At 35.9% G+C, this 19654-nt stretch overlaps 3 protein-coding genes and 1 long non-coding RNA gene across 4 annotated transcripts; all 4 read left to right on the top strand.

The window, feature by feature from the left end:
• The first annotated feature begins 318 nt into the window (after positions 1-318).
• On the top strand, positions 319-963 carry LOC103411385 (transcription initiation factor IIB-2-like). The gene has a single exon (XM_070805183.1). It carries the CDS (start codon positions 319-321, stop codon positions 961-963), a length of 645 nt encoding a protein of 214 aa, XP_070661284.1.
• A 777-nt stretch (positions 964-1740) lies between these two features.
• Positions 1741-2579, top strand: LOC139187945 (uncharacterized). Its single transcript, XR_011570986.1, has 2 exons — positions 1741-1910; positions 2004-2579. It is a non-coding gene; the product is annotated as an uncharacterized lncRNA (long non-coding RNA).
• A 2601-nt stretch (positions 2580-5180) lies between these two features.
• Positions 5181-7191, top strand: LOC103411384 (transcription initiation factor IIB-2-like). Its single transcript, XM_008350020.4, has 2 exons — positions 5181-6042; positions 6445-7191. Exons 1-2 carry the CDS (start codon positions 5223-5225, stop codon positions 6579-6581), a joined length of 957 nt encoding a protein of 318 aa, XP_008348242.3. The 5' UTR covers positions 5181-5222; the 3' UTR covers positions 6582-7191.
• Positions 7192-16423: 9232 nt separating this feature from the next.
• Positions 16424-18181, top strand: LOC103442408 (transcription initiation factor IIB-2-like). Its single transcript, XM_008381191.4, has 2 exons — positions 16424-17289; positions 17680-18181. Exons 1-2 carry the CDS (start codon positions 16470-16472, stop codon positions 17814-17816), a joined length of 957 nt encoding a protein of 318 aa, XP_008379413.2. The 5' UTR covers positions 16424-16469; the 3' UTR covers positions 17817-18181.
• The last annotated feature ends 1473 nt before the right edge of the window (positions 18182-19654 follow it).

The raw sequence follows: 19654 nt of genomic DNA, 5'->3' as shown, positions 1-19654 counted from the left end.
ACTGTCTATGTGGCAGTAGTGGGTCCCAGTGAGAACAAATGAAGGTGTAATGTAAGGACCTCCTTTATTATACTTGTTAGGAAAGTTTTGGGATAAATATAAACTTCATTTGCTCCTATAAATATCGCACATCCAGGCTGGCTAGTCTTCTTAATCGTAACCCCAAATTCTCGCACTGTAAAACATAAACTAGTAACTGCACAGTATGCACATTCACTACCACAACTAAAGCTAGCTAATGCCTCTCTCTCTCTCTCTCTCTCTCTCACACACACACACACACACACACACACTCTCTCTCTCTCTCTCTGAAAAATCATGGAATTTGAGTTCTGTGTGGATTGCAAGGAATCCAGAGAAGTTGTGATCGACCACCAGTCGGGTGACACAGTCTGCACCGACTGTGGTTTGGTTCTTGGAGACCACTGCGTCGATGTCACCCCCAAGCGGCGAAAGTTTCATGATCAGAACCCCGGGGAAGACCGAAGTCGCGTGGGCGCTTCCTTGGATCCTTTGCTGGACAATGGTGTTCTTACCACTTGTAACTCCAAAGAAAGGAAGCAAAACAAGAAGGAGGATAATGTCGATGGCATTGCTCCACCTAGTAACCAGTTGAACAACGCAGTGTCAAACCCCCAAAAGTCTCTCGCAAAAGCTACCAAATACCTCGAATCCATGGCTTGTTGGCTAGACAAACATGGCCTTCCCGATGAGGTTCTACATGATGCTGAAGTGTTATACAAGAAGGCCGTTGATAAGAAGATTCGTAGTGGGAGAAAGTTTTGTAGGGGGAGAAAGTTTGAGGTTATGGTGGCCGCTTGCCTCTTTCTTGCTTGCCAAGAAAGCAATAACTCGCGAACACCCAAGGAAATCGCCAAGGCTGCCAACGGACCTTCTAGGAAAGAAATTAACAAAATGGTAAAAGTCTTGGAGAAAGAGCTAGAGATCCGTGTTAGAGTTTGATATTTGGATTAGTTTATATTTTACAGAGTTTTGTTGTAATTTTCACTAAGAAATTGAAGTTAAAGATGTATTTAATTGGGATTTTGAGAAAGTGCTAACTATTGATGCGGAGAGTAAGTGCAAGCGAAAGGGAAATATTTTTAAATAATAATTTTTGCTTCACCGTTAGATTTAAAAGAAAACTAACCAAAAGGGCCTGAAAACTTTAAGTTTTAATAAAAAACCATGTTGTAAGTTTATTTAATGGTTAGGACAAAGCCCAACACTAAATCAATCCAAATAAAATGGCCCAAACAGTGAGTGTCTGATTTTGCCCCTGATGGCAAAGCATTTTTCCGTTTAATCTCTCTTCCTTTATGGGTCTCTCTGCTCTGCTATGGTCTGTCTCCCCATTTCTTCCTGACACATCTGAGAGAGAAAGAGAAGTGAAGGAAGTGAAAGAAGAACACATCTGAATCCTTTTATTTCCAAGTTCAATTCCAATTCCTCCATTTTTCAATCGAATCGATCGAATCTCTCTCTCCCTCTCTCTCGATCTCTCCACCCAATATGTATTTTTGTTTTCAATTCAATTTGAGTTTCCACAATTTTTCAAATCAATCGAATCGATCGAATCAGATAAGCACGGGCGACCTTCTCAGCATCGATTCTCTAGAGCTCGAGTTCCCCTATCAGTATAACACGTTACCTTTCTCTTTCGATCTGGTTTTTGTTTTCACAAATTTGCTTCATTCCTGTTTTCAATTTACGATTTTGAATCTTTGCAGTTGAATTTCTTTTGCATACATCATTAGTTCTTGAACGCTTGAGATTTCTATGAATCCAATGATCTATTGCAACACCAACTGCAATATTAATAAATTGCACACAGGATTTGCCATGAAGAAGAAACCGGAAGCTCCGATAAGACCATGGAAGCTCCCTGTGCATGCTCCGGAACTGTTAAGGTACACCTCAAAACCGAGTTTTGTTTCTTCTTCTTGTTTTGGTTTTCTGAATAATCCTGAAAACGATTAATAAATTCTATTTTTTGTTCTCAGTTTGCACACAGAGATTGCATACAGAGGTGGTGCAACGAGAAAGGCAATACAACCTGCGAAATATGTCTTTAGGTAATAATCAGCTGGTCAGATTTTTCATTTTTGGCTTCTTTTCAAATTTCATTCTCTCTTATTTTTGTTTGGTGTTCCATATTAATATGTATTCTAATTCGATGAATTGTTTTTTGCTGTTTTGCTTCGTGTTTACATATTTCAATCTTCAAAAATGGAATTAGGTATGAGGTCATTGTTGTTTTCAAGTCGATGAAACGATGTATGAGAACATCGTTTTCTGTTTTGTCCGGATTCTTGGCGTCTAAAATTTGTCTTTTCCCGTAACTTTGGTTTATGTTCCAAGTTATACTATTTGCTTCCTTCGTTCCGATGCTTGTACATATGCATCTTGGATGGGCACTTGGATGGATTTTGATTTGACAATGCATGTTGTAGTGGAAGAGAAGCACATGCTCAAAGAGGAAGGGGAATGAATCCCATGTCCGCTGAATGGTAGTAGGTTGCTTTGCAGTTTCAAAGACTAACTGTGTTCGTCTATGCATCATGTGGAGTTTCATGTTCAAGTACACACTTGTGTATATCATTGAGCCATGTAGACAATTCATTAGGTTTAAGAGGGAAATCGATCTCTTGGAGGGCGAATTATGAAAACCATTTTATACATTAGGTTTATCAAACTGAACTATTTATCAAATTAAATCACACTTTTTTACCAAAGCAAACTGAACTATTTATCAAAGTGAACTAGGAAACCACACTTTTTTACCAAAGCAAATTGAACTATTTATCAAACTAAACCACACTTTTTTACCAAAATAAATTGAACTATTTATCAAAGTGAACTATTTATCAAACCAAACCACATTTTTTTACAAAAGCAAATTGAACTATTTATCAAACTGAATTAGAAAACCACACTTTTTTACTAAAACAAATTGAACTATTTATCTAACTAAACCACATTTTTTTACCAAAGCAAACTGAACTATTTATCAAAGTGAACTATTTGTCAAAGTAAACTAGAAAACCACACTTTTTTACCAAAGCAAACTGAACTATTTATCAAAGTGAACTATTTATCAAACCAAACCATATTTTTTTACAAAAGCAAACTGAACTATTTATCTAATTAAACCACATTTTTTTACCAAAGCAAACTGAACTATTTATCAAAGTGAACTATTTATCAAAGTAAACTAGAAAACCACATTTTTTTACCAAAGCAAACTGAACTATTTATCAAAGTGAACTAGAAAACCACATTTTTTTTACCAAAGCAAACTGAACTATTTATCAAACTAAACCACATTTTTTTACCAAAACAAACTGAACTATTTATCAAATTGAACCATACTTTTTTACCAAAGCAAACTGAACTATTTATCAAAGTTAAGTAGAAAACCGCACTTTTTTACCAAAGCAAACTGAACTATTTATCAAACTGAACTAGAAAACCACACTCTTTTTTTCCAAAGCAAAGTGAACTATTTATCAAACTGAACTATTTATTAAAGTGAACTAGAAAACCACACTTTTTTACAAAAGCAAACTAAACTATTTATCAAAGTGAACTAGAAAACCACACTTTTTTACCAAAGCAAACTGAACTATTTATCAAATTGAACTAAAAAACCATACTTTTTTACCAAAGTAAACTGAACTATTTATCAAACTAAACCACACTTTTTTTACAAAAGCAAACTGAACTAGAAAACCACACTTTTTTACTAAAACAAATTGAACTATTTATCTAACTAAACCATATTTTTTTACCAAAGCAAACTGAACTATTTATCAAACTAAACCACACTTTTTTATCAAAACAAACTGAACTTTTTATTAAACTGAACCATACTTTTTTACCAAAGCAAACTGAACTATTTATCAAAGTTAAGTAGAAAACCACACTTTTTTACCAAAGCAAACTGAACTATTTATCAAACTGAACCACACTTTTTTACTAAAGTAAACTGAACTATTTATCAAACTGAACTAGAAAACCATACTTTTTTACCAAAGCAAACTGAACTATTTATTAAACTAAACCACATTTTTTTACCAAAGCAAACTGAACTATTGATCATCTACAGGACCATTGTTTTATCGATCAATAGTCACGACCGCACTGGCAAATCTTTAAACCCACCAACTAAAAATGAAATTGAAATAATTTTTAATGAAAGGGTTCCTGCAGAAAACATTTATACAGGTTCTAAGCGGCAAATAAAATTAAGGTGGAGATTGGTAATTTGAACAACCTAATTCAAATAAGTAAAAAAAAAAAAAAAAAAAAAAAAAAAAATATATATATATATATATATATATATATATATATATATATATATAATAAAAGAAAGTGGGAATCGATGGGTTTCTCAAGCCTATGAAAAAGACGTCCCTTCCGGCTTCCAAGAGCAAGGGGGAGGGCAAGAAGAAAACAAGAAAAATAAAAAGGAGAAACCAATGGCAAATTCAAAAAAAAAAAAAAAAAAAAAAAAAAAGAGAGAGAGAAACTGGCTGACAAAATGGCATTCAAATTCTAAACGGTTTGGCTAACGGAAGTAGTGTTCCGTCAGGGGCAAGGATTGAAAAAAAAAATTGTTTAGCACGCTGGGCTTACTTCCAGCCCGTGTGCTCTTTAGTTAGGCTTCTGTTTCTTATAGTTTGTGTCATTTTTCATTAAAATTCATGTCCTTTTTATTAAATAAAGTTATTATGTAGTTTTTAGTTAAATTAAAGTTAATCAAAACCCTTTTAATTAAAGCTCCCTAGATTTAATCCAGTGGGGGTCGATCGTGAGTTTTCCTGATCCAGGAGAACAAGACTGCCAATTTTTTATGTTAATTTTTTTTTTCAATATGCCGAAAAAACACAATTATCATAATAGTGAATATTTGAACAATTTTTTTTTTAACTATTGGTTTTGTAATACGTGACGTATCGGACGGTATTATTTGTTCTCTTGCGTCCATGTATTTCTGCCTCGTGGAATGTGGACCCCAGTCGACACGGTTCTACACCTTTAGGAATCCTTTTCCCTTTGCGTGTACTGCACGCCGTGTAGTATTTGAATTTGAAATAGTCGGTCACATTGGAGTCGGTTAACTGAAGCTTTTTTCTCTATAAATATGGCATACCCTGGCTCTACATCCCACGATACAAAACATAAGTTATTCCGCAAATCTCTCTCTCTCTCTGAAAATCATGGAAGCTAAAGAGTTCTGTAGGGACTGCAAGCAAGAGACAGACGTCGTGTCCGACCACAGGTCGGGTGACACAATCTGCACCGTCTGTGGTTTGATCCTCGAAGCCCGCTACATCGATGAAACCGCCGAGTGGCGAAATTTTGCCGATCAGAACCCTGAAGAAGACCGGACTCGCGTCGGAAAAGCCTCCGATCCGTTGCTGGATAATGGTGTTCTTTCCACTTGTATATTCAAAGAAAAGAAGAAAAACAACAAGAAGGGTACTGATGCCGATGGTAATTTTCCTCCTAATAAATGGACCAATAGGGCTGTAAACCCTAGCAATTCTCTCCTAAAACCTTTCAAGTACCTCGAAGAGATGGCCGACCGGCTAGACATACACGAAGGCGTTCCGAATTGCATACTGGATCATGCCAAAGGTTTATACAAGAAGGCCGATGATAAGAACTTCTGTAAGGGGAGAAATTCTAACCCCATAATGGCTGCTTGCCTCTTGCTTGCGTTTGAAGAAAGCCAAAATACGCGAACACTAAAGGAAATCACCATGGTTGCCAATGGGCCATCTAAAAAAGAAATTAGCAAGATGAAAGAAGAGTTGAAGAGAAGATTAGGGATTGCTTCCAAGATCAAAAGCGCCATGGACCTTTGGCCGCGACATTGTTCGAATCTTGGTATTAGTAGTAAAGATAAGAAGGCTGTGGAAGAAGCCCTGAAGAATTTGGCAAATTTTGATATTAGGAGAAACCCTAATTCTGTTGTGGCAGCGGTTATGTACATGGTAGTTCAGCTTTCTAATGGGAATAACTGTTCTGTTCAAGGTATTTTAAACTCTTTTTAGTAAGCTTATTTATGCATGTTTTATAGCAATTAAGCTTGCATGGATCTTTAATTTATATATGATTAACTTCTTAATCTTAGTAATTAAGAAGCATATATTAGAACTTAATTACTGGGGAAGATGGGTAGGATGATGGTTAGACTAGGCTAGAGATTCAGGATTCGATACCTTCCTTATCGTTTCATTAGGGAGTAGAACATAATGATTTTTGTACAGTGCTAATAACATCTCCCCGTTGATTAATAAATGTCGGTTTTTGTTGTACTTTGAGATTAATTCGGTCTGTATATTTGATTATTTCTGTAATCTATCTTACAATCATCCTAATTAATCATCCTTGTTTTGTCTGCATGGATTTGATATAAACTATGTGGATCTGCAGAAGTCTCAAAAGCAGCTGATGGTGTTGCTGTAGGGACAACTAAAAAGACATACAAGGATATTTATCCCTATGCTTCACAGATAATACCAACCTGGTTTTGCGGGTTGGAGGGCTTCAAGAAACTTATCACTCCTTGAACGTCTAAGGCACAACACTGCAATTCCTAATTCCTGATCCTTCCAGCTTATATATGGAGTTCGCTGGGATGATTAATTTGGCTTTCCCCTCTCAACTAGTTGTGGGATTATGATTTGACTAATTGTCAAATTTTGAAGTCAGATTTTGAACTGGTGTCTGAAATTTGTGGCATGATCGCTTATGCCAACTTGTTCTTCAAACATTCTTTTCCTCCTCACAAATCGGTGTGCTTTTGAATGCAATTACTGGTGTGGGTTGCACATCGTTTGACACCAAAGGTGGGAAAGGAAATTTGGAGGAACAGAGTTACAAAACTTAAAATTGTGAATTAACTAAAAAATGGTTGTAATCTTGGATTAGAAAAACTAAATACGAAGAAGGAAAACACGCGTTCAAGAACAACTTTCGGCAAGAAGAGGCAACAAGTCAGCTTTGAATATTTGTTGGTCGGTCAAGTGCGCGTCCGAAACAATGATTTAAGGAGGACTTTTTCTTAAGTATCCTTTGTTAATTCGACCTCCATTTTCTAGTAGAGATGGGGTTTGAAACCTACAGAAAGGTCAAGTTTGGAGGAGTTGCAATTTGATTCTTCTACGTATTATTAATCAATGTGAGACTTTTCTCGAAGTGGAGAAATTCTGTTTGTCTCTTTATCGAATTTGACATTTGTTGATATTTTTCTATCCGTTTCTCGCTGCGTCAGAAGACGAGATGGGAAGGGAAGTGGATTTGGAGCATAGCTAATCCCCACCATGCCATCCCAGTTTCTGTTGGCCCAAACAGTTTCCGGGAACCAACCCAGAGTTTCAAAAGTATGTCCCAAGCCCCGTTTCGAAAGTTCAAGCTTTCAATAATTCCACTAGCATATGAAAAAGGCTTATTCTTAGCTACGCTTCCTGGAACTCTATTTTGATCTCACTCTATTCCTGTCACTCAAAAATCATCACTTTACTCTTTGAAACTCAAAATTCGTTTCACTTTGACTTGTGAACTCTCTTCTCCCTATAACTTATAGTTTGCCTCCTAAAATGTATGTGAGACCCAACACACAATAAGACTATGTCACCTGTGCAATAAACTCGATTGTAAATCTTCATTATGCATTGACATTGAGCAATCGGAGAATGTTAAGTTTATCGGAGAATGTTAAGTTTAAAAGAAATTGAAGAGATGATAAAAAAAAAAATATTTGATTAGCTTGGCGCACTCAAATCAAACCCACATAAGAAATTAACAAATCTAAGGCAATGTTGAGCCAATTTTAAGTTTTATAGAGATGACTATTAAGTTTTAAGGGGCAAAATGGAAACAAAATCGACTTTCAGAGGCAAAGTGAAGCAAACTTTGAATTTCAGGGAGTAAAGTGACGACTTTTGAATTATAGGAAGTAAAGCGAGATTAAAATCGAGTTCCAGGGGGCGTAACTAAAAATAAATAAATTCATTAGGAAGAGATGGCAATTTAGATAGAAAAAAAAAGGGAAGAAAACAAATAAATCCACAGCATACCTCAGCATAATTCAAAAAGTATGTACCAGTACAGTAACAACAAAAGAAAAGGACAATAATGAATTTAATTACCATTAACAAGGACAATGATGCAACAATAGAAAATGGTAGTGATTAGGTTTAGTTTTTTTTGGTCGAAAGATTAGGTTTGGTTTTGTTGTTGATTCCAACTAATATCAAGACAAATTCTTGATGTTTTGGTCCATACATCCAACCTCTCTATAAAAGTGATACAAACTTGAGATTGAATTTCAACAACATATGTGAGTTAGACCAATTAATCAAGGTAGTGTGTCTGTCTCCTTACACCTAAGTAGGGGTGGGTTCGGTTCCCACCGGTTCGGTTTTTTCCTAAAACCGAAACTGAACCGAAATTTCGGTTCGGTTCGGTTCACATTTTTCGGTTTTTTTTCGGTTCGGTTTCGGTTTTTTTTCGGTTTTTTTTTTTTTGTCTCCAAAAAATAAAAAATTTGAAAATATAAAAGCTCACATTCTCCATCCACGGTCCAACTTCGGGAAATAACATATTTACAACAACAAAACCATGATGAGAATGAGAATCCAAGTCTTCCAAATTCCAATGATGAGTTTATTTTTTCACGGGAGCTATTTGATGATCTCATTGAGTTTGAGCTTGAGCTCGAGGGCGAGGCCTTTGATGCACTTGACTTCATCTAATTAAGATACAAAACAAAAAGATAAGACTTTTACATCCCAATACCTACTAAATTAAAAGCAAAGTTGTTCAATTGTCAAACACCAAAACCTAGAGATTTCGAATTAAAAGCAAAGTTTAACAATTTATAAAACTCGTGTTTATTTAAGTCCCCAATTGATGCTTTCATGACCTTTACCACCTGACCTTTAATTGTTAAAGAATGATACTGCATGTGTCTCTTCCCTAATCCTATAATTTCATATTTGAGCAATCAAAAAAATCTACTTATCGAAGCTTAAGTTTTAAATGTGCCAATAACAGACTAAATTGACTTATGAGGGCCCAAAATTTGTATTGGCCAGATCTATATGCGACAAGATAATAACAACAAAAGATAAGATCAAAACTAAACCCAAATTCCAACTACATTCAACGGGAACTCCTATTGCACCAACAGAAACCAACATGCCAGCCAAAATAAAATCCATTATATATAAAAGAAAACAAAAAACTTAAGTCCACAAGTTTCCCACACATTTGTTTTCATTTCAACTGTTAGAAGGCATATTTTCTTTGATAGCGTGCAGCTTATTCAGCTTGTTAACTGATTCATTTCTCAAACATTTGTTTTCCCAGGGAGTAGAAATGCCGTGTGAGATCTACCGAGGTGAGGCATCTTTTGTAGAAGAAAGAACTCATAGGTTATAACCCATTATAAGATCAACAGGTTACTAGATTGGAAACGTATACTTGTCGTTTTTTTTTTCATTTGTTGACTTGTTTTTGTTCTTTCTATGGTTACTGAATATGCAGTCTCATGGTGTTATGTTACTGCTTTTGATTTTAAAAGCACATGTTTGCCACAAGTCTAATGCTAATAGTACGTTGGGTATTCCTTTATGTAGTTATATAAAATTGCATGGAAGAAACAAAAACCAGGAATTAGCACATCCAAAAAGAAGGAACAAATAAAATAGGAAAAATCAAGATTAACCAAGAGACCCAAAAATCTAATTTGAAATCTGGCAAGATCTGTAGACAGTGCACAGCAGATGAAAATTGGAAGTTTGAGCAAGTCTAGGAACCCTAAAACTACAGGCTAATCACACAGTAATTTACAAGATCAACCCCAAACCCCCAATCCATCTACGCCTACCTCTACCTGGCCTAGTGCTGTAAACCCAAATTGGTAAATGTAGCAATCAAAATGCAAAGTTAACAAATTCAATTGCTATGAAAACTCAAAGCCGAAAGCAACAAATTTCGAAATGAAGGTAGAGAGAACATACCAAGCTGGACTTGAATTTCTCCACAAACTCACTGTTCTTAAATCCACCGAGAAATTCCCGCTTTTCGAACTCTTTCAATCTCGTCTTCAACAACCCTAATTTTAAACAAATTGAATGAAGACATGAATTGGGGGAAACAGATGGGTCATGGGTTTCAATCGAAGTTGTCAAACAAGAAATAAGAGAGAATTTTTGAAGCACCTGAGTCACTTCCAGTGCTAACTCGCCCAGTGCCAATTGCTGATGGGAGAAATAATAGAGAATCCTCAGTCACTTCCAGTGCTCTGACCTGTTTAAGACTCGGGTTTAGAGGTTTGGTTTGAATCTACAACAGAAAATTAAACGTGAGAGTGTAGTCGAGAGTACTAACCTTTTGAGAGACAGAATTTGAGAGACAGAGTTTTGAGAGTCAGACTCGGGCTTTAGAGGTTTGGCTTTGGGTGAATTCTCAGTCACCGCCGCTGGGAATGAGAGCAGAGAGATAGAGTTTGAGATAGAGTTTGAGAGGAGGGAGGGAGGGAGGGGCTGCGCGAATTGGGAGTGCGAAAACAGGCGAGACCGAGAGAGGAGGACTGGACCTAGGTTTAGGTTACACTCGGTAAAACGGTGGCGTATTAGAATTAGGATTATTAATTAATAAAATAGCATAAAACGACGTCGTTTTGAAGACTTCGGTTCGGTTCGGTTTCCGAACCTCAGAAACCGAAACTGAACCAGACAGCTTCGGTTCGGTTCGGTTCAACAGCTTCGGTTCGGTTTTTTTTTCGGTTCGGTTTTTTTCGGTCTCGGTTCGGTTTTCGGTCCGGTTTTTTTCGGTTTTCGGTTTTTCCAACCCACCCCTACACCTAAGTTCGAATTTTTCTTCCTATAAATTAAGGTATTTTAGATATCGTTGTGTTCAAAAGAAAAACCTAGCAAAGAAAACAAAAGAGGGAGAAATGGTCAATCCACATGTTTTGGTGATTCCTTATCCAGCACAAGGCCATGTAATTCCTTTGTTTGAGCTTTCAAGATGCCTTGTAAAACACGGCATCGAGGTCACGTTTGTAGATGCAGAGCATGTTCACATGCAAATGAAAAATGCACTGGCCGTGGAGGATGAAATAGGGAGTAAAATTCATCATGTATTTGTTTCTGATGGGTTAGAATCCTTGGAAGATAGGAAAATACCAGGGAAGTTTTCTGCAGCAATCATGCAGGTTATGCCTGGAAAGTTCAAGGAGCTTATCGAAGAGATTAACGGATCAAATGGGGATCAGATCACTTGTGTTCTTGCTGATCAGAGTCTTGGATGAGCCTTGGACATTGCCGAGCAGAAGGCGATCAAGCGCGCTGCCTTTTGCCCGGCAGCAGCTGCACTCTTGGTGCTTGGATTTAGCATCCCAAAGCTTATTGATGAGGGAATTGTTGCCAATGATGGTGAGGATTACACAACATACCACACAAAAGCCACAAATCAAATAAGTATACATTCAAAATAAGGTTGTCAGAATGAGAAAAACAGATGAGAACTAAAATCAGCACAAAGCAAATGAGGTGTACAACCCTCCAACTTTCTAAATTGACCAAGTCAAAAAACTTTGTAGCAGAACATTGAGAAAGGATGGAACAAAGAGATCTATTGTGATGTAATAGTCAGTGATGCATAGTAAGTTGAGTTAAATGAAAAAATACCAATCCTAAAAACAAAAAATAGACATATAAACCTGCTGTCCATACTGGTTGTTAGAAAGTTTCAAACAGAGTATAGAGATGTAATTTTGTTTTTATAAAAGTTAAGAAAACTTAACAAAATTTTAAAATGGATAGACAAATACGTCAGTAATGGTTGATTTGGTGGCTGCTGTGTGAATGAAAGGTTTGATTTGTATGCTTGTGTTGGATCTGCATGCATATGAAAAATAAAATTAAAAAGTGCATCACACAAATACAGAAGCAATCAAGAAATGGAAAAACAACCTAGCAACATAGAGACATTCGAATGATGTCAAATGGAAAAAGACCTGAAGGTGATTTGGTGAGAAGCAATTAGTGGGAAAGTACGAAGAAACACACAATGAGCACAGTGCAACCCCTTTATTTATAAAGACACAAATCTGACCTTAACAGTGAACTCAACAGTAAACTAAACAGCCTAAACTCTCAAATTTAAAAACAATAAACTTAAAAAGGAGCTTCAATTTTGTTTACCTATAAGCAAAGGGAATAAAAATATCTGAAAAACACAAATATCAAGACAATGTAGTCCCTTAATTCACAAAAAGCAAACTCAAATAGTTAACTAAATAATTTAAAAATATGAATGACACCTTTAATGCAGCTTACTGGCTATGTGCAATGGAGCACCACAAATTACATGATCAAATTCAATATTCAATCTTATACACCTGGTTTGAATGAGAAACGCATCCTATTCAAGGATGACAATCTAATTATGCCAAAAAACATGTTGTGTTTCTTGTAAAAGCTTATGTGAACTATTAAAAGAGTATATGAAACTCACTAACATGGAGTTGTGGTTAACTGCAAACTTTGAGAATTCAACGTGCTAAATCATGTACACACAATAAAATGTGGTCAATTATGGCAATCTCATTCCTTTTATTGCTATCATATCAAAAATATCAGTCCATTGTTTGATCTTGTTCAAAATCAAAGGCACTAAATATGGTAAAAGATTGCTTAAAGTTCACAACATTTTCTTCATCCAAAATATTATAGATTGGAGGGTCCCAATTATTATATTTATTAGTCATCTTGAAAATGACACAGAGAGAAGAGAGCGTAGGTCGTTCCCTTTATTTGAAAGAAAACTCCTCAGAACATTGTTTTCCAGATCAACCCTTTTTCTGTGTTTTTTAAGAAACCCTGGAATAATTTTTTTGTCGAATGCAACTTATTATAAAGGCAGTGAAGTGTTGAAATGGCCTAAAAATTCCAAAAAAGGTATAATAGTTTATATGACATTTGAAAAAAATAACCAATTATAATCGATGAGTGCATGAGCGTAAGCTTTATACAAAAAGCAAAAACTTTGTATTATTTCAATTGAATTATTAAATTGTGTTTGTTTTTCTTTTCAAACTTTTGTAAAATAAGAAAGTTAAAGGAAACATGTAGTGATAAATATTTAGTGGTGGAATTTGTAAGAAAAGAAGACTGGCTAATTGGCAATTGCATCAGCTTGGACGCTGATTCGATTACTTAGTCTCGAGGGGAATTTAAATACCTTTCCAGTTTCCACAATTTTTCTTTTTGCAAAGCACAATAATGGAAGGCTCTCACTTTATCTTATGGTCTAGCTGAAGACTTGGGAGTTTTCTTCGTGGAAAGGGTTTCAAGTTCGACAAAATTGTTACTATTAAGTTAAACCAAAATTGGGAAAGATACACCAATTGACAGAAACCAGTCATAAACATCATCAGGAAGCAATTTGTATAAACTTTACATTCCTCACTCAAACAATAAAGATAATAAAAAAACAACAATACCTTTTATTCCATTACATATACATGTACATACAAACAAAGATGCATACATACATATGTACATACACAGGCATATATGCACACATATACATATAGCTATACAGAAACCTATACATATATTTAGATATATACTTAGGTATATATTGATACATATACTTGCACATACATCTGTACACAAACATACAACAAATTTTGATGACCACAATCAAAGCAACAACAAAAAAACCAAAAGCAAAAATTCAATGCTTTAAGCAGAAAAAGTTAAGTTTGGTTGTTAAACTCATTCATAAAATGTAGTCAAGTATTCATAATCAATCATTGTTGTATCAACAAAAAATTAGAAGGAAAACTTTGTATAAACAAAATTTAAAATGGATAGATAGATACCTCACTAATGGTCTGTTTTGTGGCTGCTGTGTGAATGGATGGTTTGATCTGTATGATTGTGTTGGATCTACATGCATATCAAGAATGAAATAAAAAGTTAATTTCAGAAATATATAAGAAAGCAAGAAATGAAAAAACAACCTAGCAACATATGGATATTCAAAAGATGTGAAGTGGAAAATGAACTTGAAGATGATTTGTTGAGAAGCAAATAGTAGGAAAGTATGAAGAAACACAAAAAATGAAAACAGTGCAACCCCTTTGCTTATAAAGACAGAAATATCAACTTAACAGTGAACTAAACAGTGAGATAAACAGCCTACACACCCAAATTTTAAAGCAATAAACTTAGAAAGGAGTCTTAATTTTGTTTACTCATAAGCAAAGGAAAATAAAATTCTGAAAAACAGAAATATCAGAATTTTCAACACTGTGTACTCCCCTTATTTGCAAAGACTAAGAGGAAAGTCTAATAGGTAAGTAAACAATTTTAAAATATCTAAGACAACTTTAATGAAGGAAAAATTAGCCATGCAAATTTTAATAAAGGGAATGGTAAATCAAACAGTGAACAGCAAAATTCAAACAATAAACTCTGTAAATTAAGGTGTTTTTTTACTTAAATTATTTTTGTTTTTGCGTCAACCCTTCATTTTGCTGTAAATTCAAGTGTTTTCTCTCTGTGTTGGTCAAGCTGCTTATACTTGTCAAATGTTGGTTCTTGTTATGCAAAAATTGATGTATTTAACAGGTAACAACTACCTATATGCAAAGGAGCACCAGAAATTAATGTACATTATGGTTATTAGGACAATGGATTAAATTGTAGGATAAGTTTGGACATCCAGCTAACCTAGAGGTGAACTAAACAACCTACAAATGACTAAGAGGAAACCCTAATGGTTAACTAAACAATATAAAATATCTATGAGAGCATTAATGATAGAAAAAAATATCTATGACAATTTTAATAAATGCAATGGCAAAGCAAACAGTGAACAACAATTTAAAACAATAAGTTGAAATAGAGTTAACCATAAGGTGACCTAAACAATATACAAAGATCTATGATAATTTTAATGAAAGAATACAAAATTTGTAACAATTGCCAACAGAAAATTGATGAATCATACAAAAATTTATCAAGAAAGAAATAAATTAAATCAGTGCAAGGCCCTAATTTACAAAAAATGAGTCTTAATCCTAGCACCCAACCGAACATATTATTAACATGCATTGCAATTTGGATGAAAGAACCAAATATGAATGGCAATTCTAACAAAGCAAATGGCAAATTAGACACTAAACAATTAAGGAAATACAGTGCATTACCTTTTGAATCAAGGGAGAAAGCTGAAAACTCACACCCTGCCATTGGTCCCTCACCCATCCCCTCCTCACCGCCTCTATGCGTAACCCGTTAACCCTAAAGACTGCACACACTCATGCTTTTTGCTCTGTATCTCTCTCCCTGCCCATCTCTCTCTCTAAAATCGGAGAAAATCCCATAGATCCTGGCAGAGCACCTACCTAAATCTCTCTCTCACTCAGTCCAAACCCGTAGCTCCCATCTCTCTCCAATATGTCAGGGCCTGTGTATCCTCCCTCTCTCCTCCAATTTTTCCTTCCAGGAGTCCTCCTCTCTCTTCTGTCCAGCATCGCACGGCCCCTCTCTCTTCTCTTTGCCATCCGACGACTCATCCTCTATGTCTTCTCTCTGGCATCGTACGACCCGTCTCTCCTCTCTTTGCCATGGTTGCAGGTAGGCCTACCCGTGTCGGCCATCATCCGAAAAACCCAACTACAAACAAAACCCACCAACCCAATCACAGCCCAAACCTGCAAAGCCCATACAACTAAACCTGAAGAAAAAAAAAAGCCCGGGCAAAATCCTTAGAGCAATGGCATTGTTGTAATTAAACTGATACTATTCATTTCTACAGTGCTATTTCCCATGCTTTCTTTAGACTAAAGTAATTTTACAGAGTTTTGATGTAATTTTCACTAAGAAATTGAAATTAAAGATGTATTTAATTGGGATTTTGAGAAATTGCTAGCGATTGATGTGGAGAGAGAAAGTGCAAGCGAAAGGAAAATACTTTTAAATAATAATTTTTGCTTCACCGTTAGATTTAATCCAGCTGGGGTTGATTGTGAGTTTTCCTGGTCCTGGAGAACAAGACTGCCAATTTTTTGTTAATTTTTTTTTTCAATATACCGAAAAAACACAACTATCATAATAGTGAATATTTGAACAAATTTTCTTTTTAACTATCTCTTTTGCAATACGTGACGTATCGGACGGTATTATTTGTTCTCTTGCGTCCATATATTTCTGCCTCGTGGAATGTGGACCCCAGTCGACACGGTTCTACACCTTTTAGGAATCCTTTTCCCTTTGCACTACACGCTGTGTAGTGTTTGAATTTGAAATAGTCGGTCACATTGGAGTCGGTTAACCGAAGCTTTTTCTCTATAAATATGGCATACCCTGGCTCTACATCCCACAATACAAAACATAAGTTATTCCGCAAATCTCTCTCTCTCTCTGAAAATCATGGAAGCTAAAGAGTTCTGTAGGGACTGCAAGCAAGAGACAGACGTCGTGTCCGACCACAGGTCGGGTGACACAATCTGCACCTTCTGTGGTTTGATCCTCGAAGCCCGCTACATCGATGAAAGAGCCGAGTGGCGAAATTTTGCCGATCAGAACCCTGAAGAAGACCGGACTCGCGTCGGAAAAGCCTCCGATCCGTTGCTGGATAATGGTGTTCTTTCCACTTGTATATTCAAAGAAAAGAAGAAAAACAACAAGAAGGGTACTGATGCCGATGGTAATTTTCCTCCTAATAAATGGACCAACAGGGCTGTAAACCCTAGCAATTCTCTCCTAAAATCTTTCAAGTACCTCGAAGAGATGGCCGACCGGCTAGACATATACGAAGGCGTTCCGAAATGCATACTGGATCATGCCAAAGGTTTATACAAGAAGGCCGATGATAAGAACTTCTGTAAGGGGAGAAATTCTAACCCCATAATGGCTGCTTGCCTCTTGCTTGCGTTTGAAGAAAGCCCAAATACGCGAACACTAAAGGAAATCACCATGGTTGCCAATGGGCCATCTAAAAAAGAAATCAGCAAGATGAAAGAAGAGTTGAAGAGAAGCCTAGGGATTGCTTCCAAGATCAAAAGCGCCATGGACCTTTGGCCGCGACATTGTTCGAATCTTGGTATGAGTAGTAAAGATAAGAAGGCTGTGGAAGAAGCCCTGAAGAATTTGGCAAATTTTGATATTAGGAGAAACCCTAATTCTGTTGTGGCAGCGGTTATGTACATGGTAGTTCAGCTTTCTAATGGGAATAACTGTTCTGTTCAAGGTATTTTAAACTCTTTCTAGTATGCTTATTTATGCATGTTTTATAGCAAATTAAGCATGCATGGATCTATAATTTATATATGATTAACTTCTTAATCTTAGTAATTAAGAAGCATATATTAGAACTTAATTACTGGGGAAGATGGGTAGGATGATGGGTAGACTAGGCTAGAGATTCAGGATTCGATACCTTCCTTATCGTTTCATTAGGGAGTAGAACATTATGATTTTTGTACAGTGCTAATAACATCTTCCCATTGATTAATAAATGTCTGTTTTTGTTGTACTTTGAGATTAATTTGGTCTGTATATTTGATTATTTCTGTAATCTATCTTACAATCATGCTTGATTTGTCTGCATGGATTTGATCTAAACTATGTGGATCTGCAGATGTCTCAAAGGCAGCTGATGGTGTTGCTGTAGGGACAACTAAAAGGACATACAAGGATATTTATCCCTATGCTTCACAGATAATACCAACCTGGTTTTGCAGGTTGGAGGACCTCAAGAAACTTATCACTCCTTGAACGTCTAAGGCACAACACTGCAATTCCTAATTCCTGATCCTTCCAGCTTATATATGGAGTTCGCTGGTGTTCGCTCCCTAAATCCGCCATGGTGCCTTGCGGGCAAGCCGGGGATTTACTTCACATACGAGATTGGTGGGTGCGGGCGTGCCACTACTAGATGCCGCTAGTAGACGGGATTTGAATGATTGAGGTTGCGCCTTTTGACTTCAAATCCAGAGATTGTGCCATTTGAGTGAGAGTTGCTCAAATTAATGTTCTTTCTTTGCCTTAAAAATAAGGACTTTACTTATATGGAGAGATAGAACAATATGTAAATGACAAGGTTGCTTGGAAATATAAATGACAGAGGAAAGTGACTAATATATTGCAGATTGCTTGTAGATTAAATGACTGAAAGAGGGTTGTACATAAAAGCTACAAATCAGATCGATACTACAAGTGAGTAGTAGAGCTAATAAACAAGAAAAGCAAAGGATGCTTGGCTAAAAATAAATGTCTACAAGGAAGCTGATTAGCTAATTTGAGTAGAGTTTTGATTGGTTGTTTTGAGTGTCCATAATCCTTCTGTTTGGGCTCCTTTAAATAGAGATCTGGAAGAAACCCCCTGCTGAAGACACTGCATCTGCCCGAAAGAAACTTGGGCAATTTTTATTTCACTTGCCAACTTGCATGGAGAAATAATATTAAAAGGGAAACTTGCATCTCCACCACATGTTTTTAGCACATGTCTCCCCACTTGTAATAAACTAACAATTAAAAAAAAAGCAAGTTGCATCTCCACCACATGCCTTTTCCCACTTGCAATAAAATAATTAAAAGAAGCAAATTAGCTTCTTTCACTACACATTCTTGCCCGAAAGAATGCATGGTATCTTTCCATCCACTTGCATGAAAAAGCATGCACTTATCTTGATTAAACAACTGTCTTGGCAAACCTCCACCACCAAAACAAATGGGAGAAACAATATTATAGTGCCAACCTATCCCACTTGATAGTTAAATATCTTCGAAGTTAGTCTTATTGCTTATTAATCCTCCAAATGCCATATTTTACCCAAATTGCCCAAATAAGTAAAAATGGGTATATTTTGAGTGCAAACAGTGCCCCCCAAGTTTTACAAATTTGAGCAAAGTTTGTGAAACTTACAACTCTAATAAGCTCCTCCAGAAGATTGATGATATAGCAAGCATAAGAGACATTTGAGCATGAAGAACACTTGATCACAAATGGCAACTTTGTTTGCTATGACTTCCCAAAAAGCCTTGGTGGCTTTAGTGCTGCTAGAAAGGAAGAGGCACGTCTACCTCTTCGGTCCTTCTGTCGTTGATAAACTTGGCAAGATGAGCAAGGCAATTGGTAGTACAACTAGTATTGGAAAGAATGTTGTCTGGCTTGTATTCCTTGTTAATACCAAAAAACATGGGAACAACCTTACTGGTTACATAGATAATAAACTGGACAAATGCCCGAAGTCGGACAAACTAGAAAAGAGGGATAAGAGATGAATAAACTTGGGCAACTATCCTTTTTATTCTTCTTTTTCTTTTTTGCCTCTTTTCATATATATAATATATATATATATATATATATATATAAAATATTAGCCCTTTTGGGCAAAGAAATTACATACATATAATATAAAATATAACACTACATATATATGGTAGAACACATAGTATAATATATAATAAAATACATATATATGTGAACTTTTTGGTAGACAAAAACTGAGGGAGAAACAGGAAGAAAGAAAAAGAGAAAGAAAGAAGAGAGAAAAGACAAGAATGAGAGAGAAATAAATAATAAAAAGGTAAAAAGAAAAGGAGAGAGAAGC

Source organism: Malus domestica, chromosome 09, assembly GCF_042453785.1.
Source record: "Malus domestica chromosome 09, GDT2T_hap1".
In the NCBI taxonomy this organism is placed as follows: Eukaryota; Viridiplantae; Streptophyta; class Magnoliopsida; order Rosales; family Rosaceae; genus Malus; species Malus domestica.
Note: the sequence above shows the minus strand (reverse complement) of the source record. Positions and strands in the feature narration are given on the sequence as shown.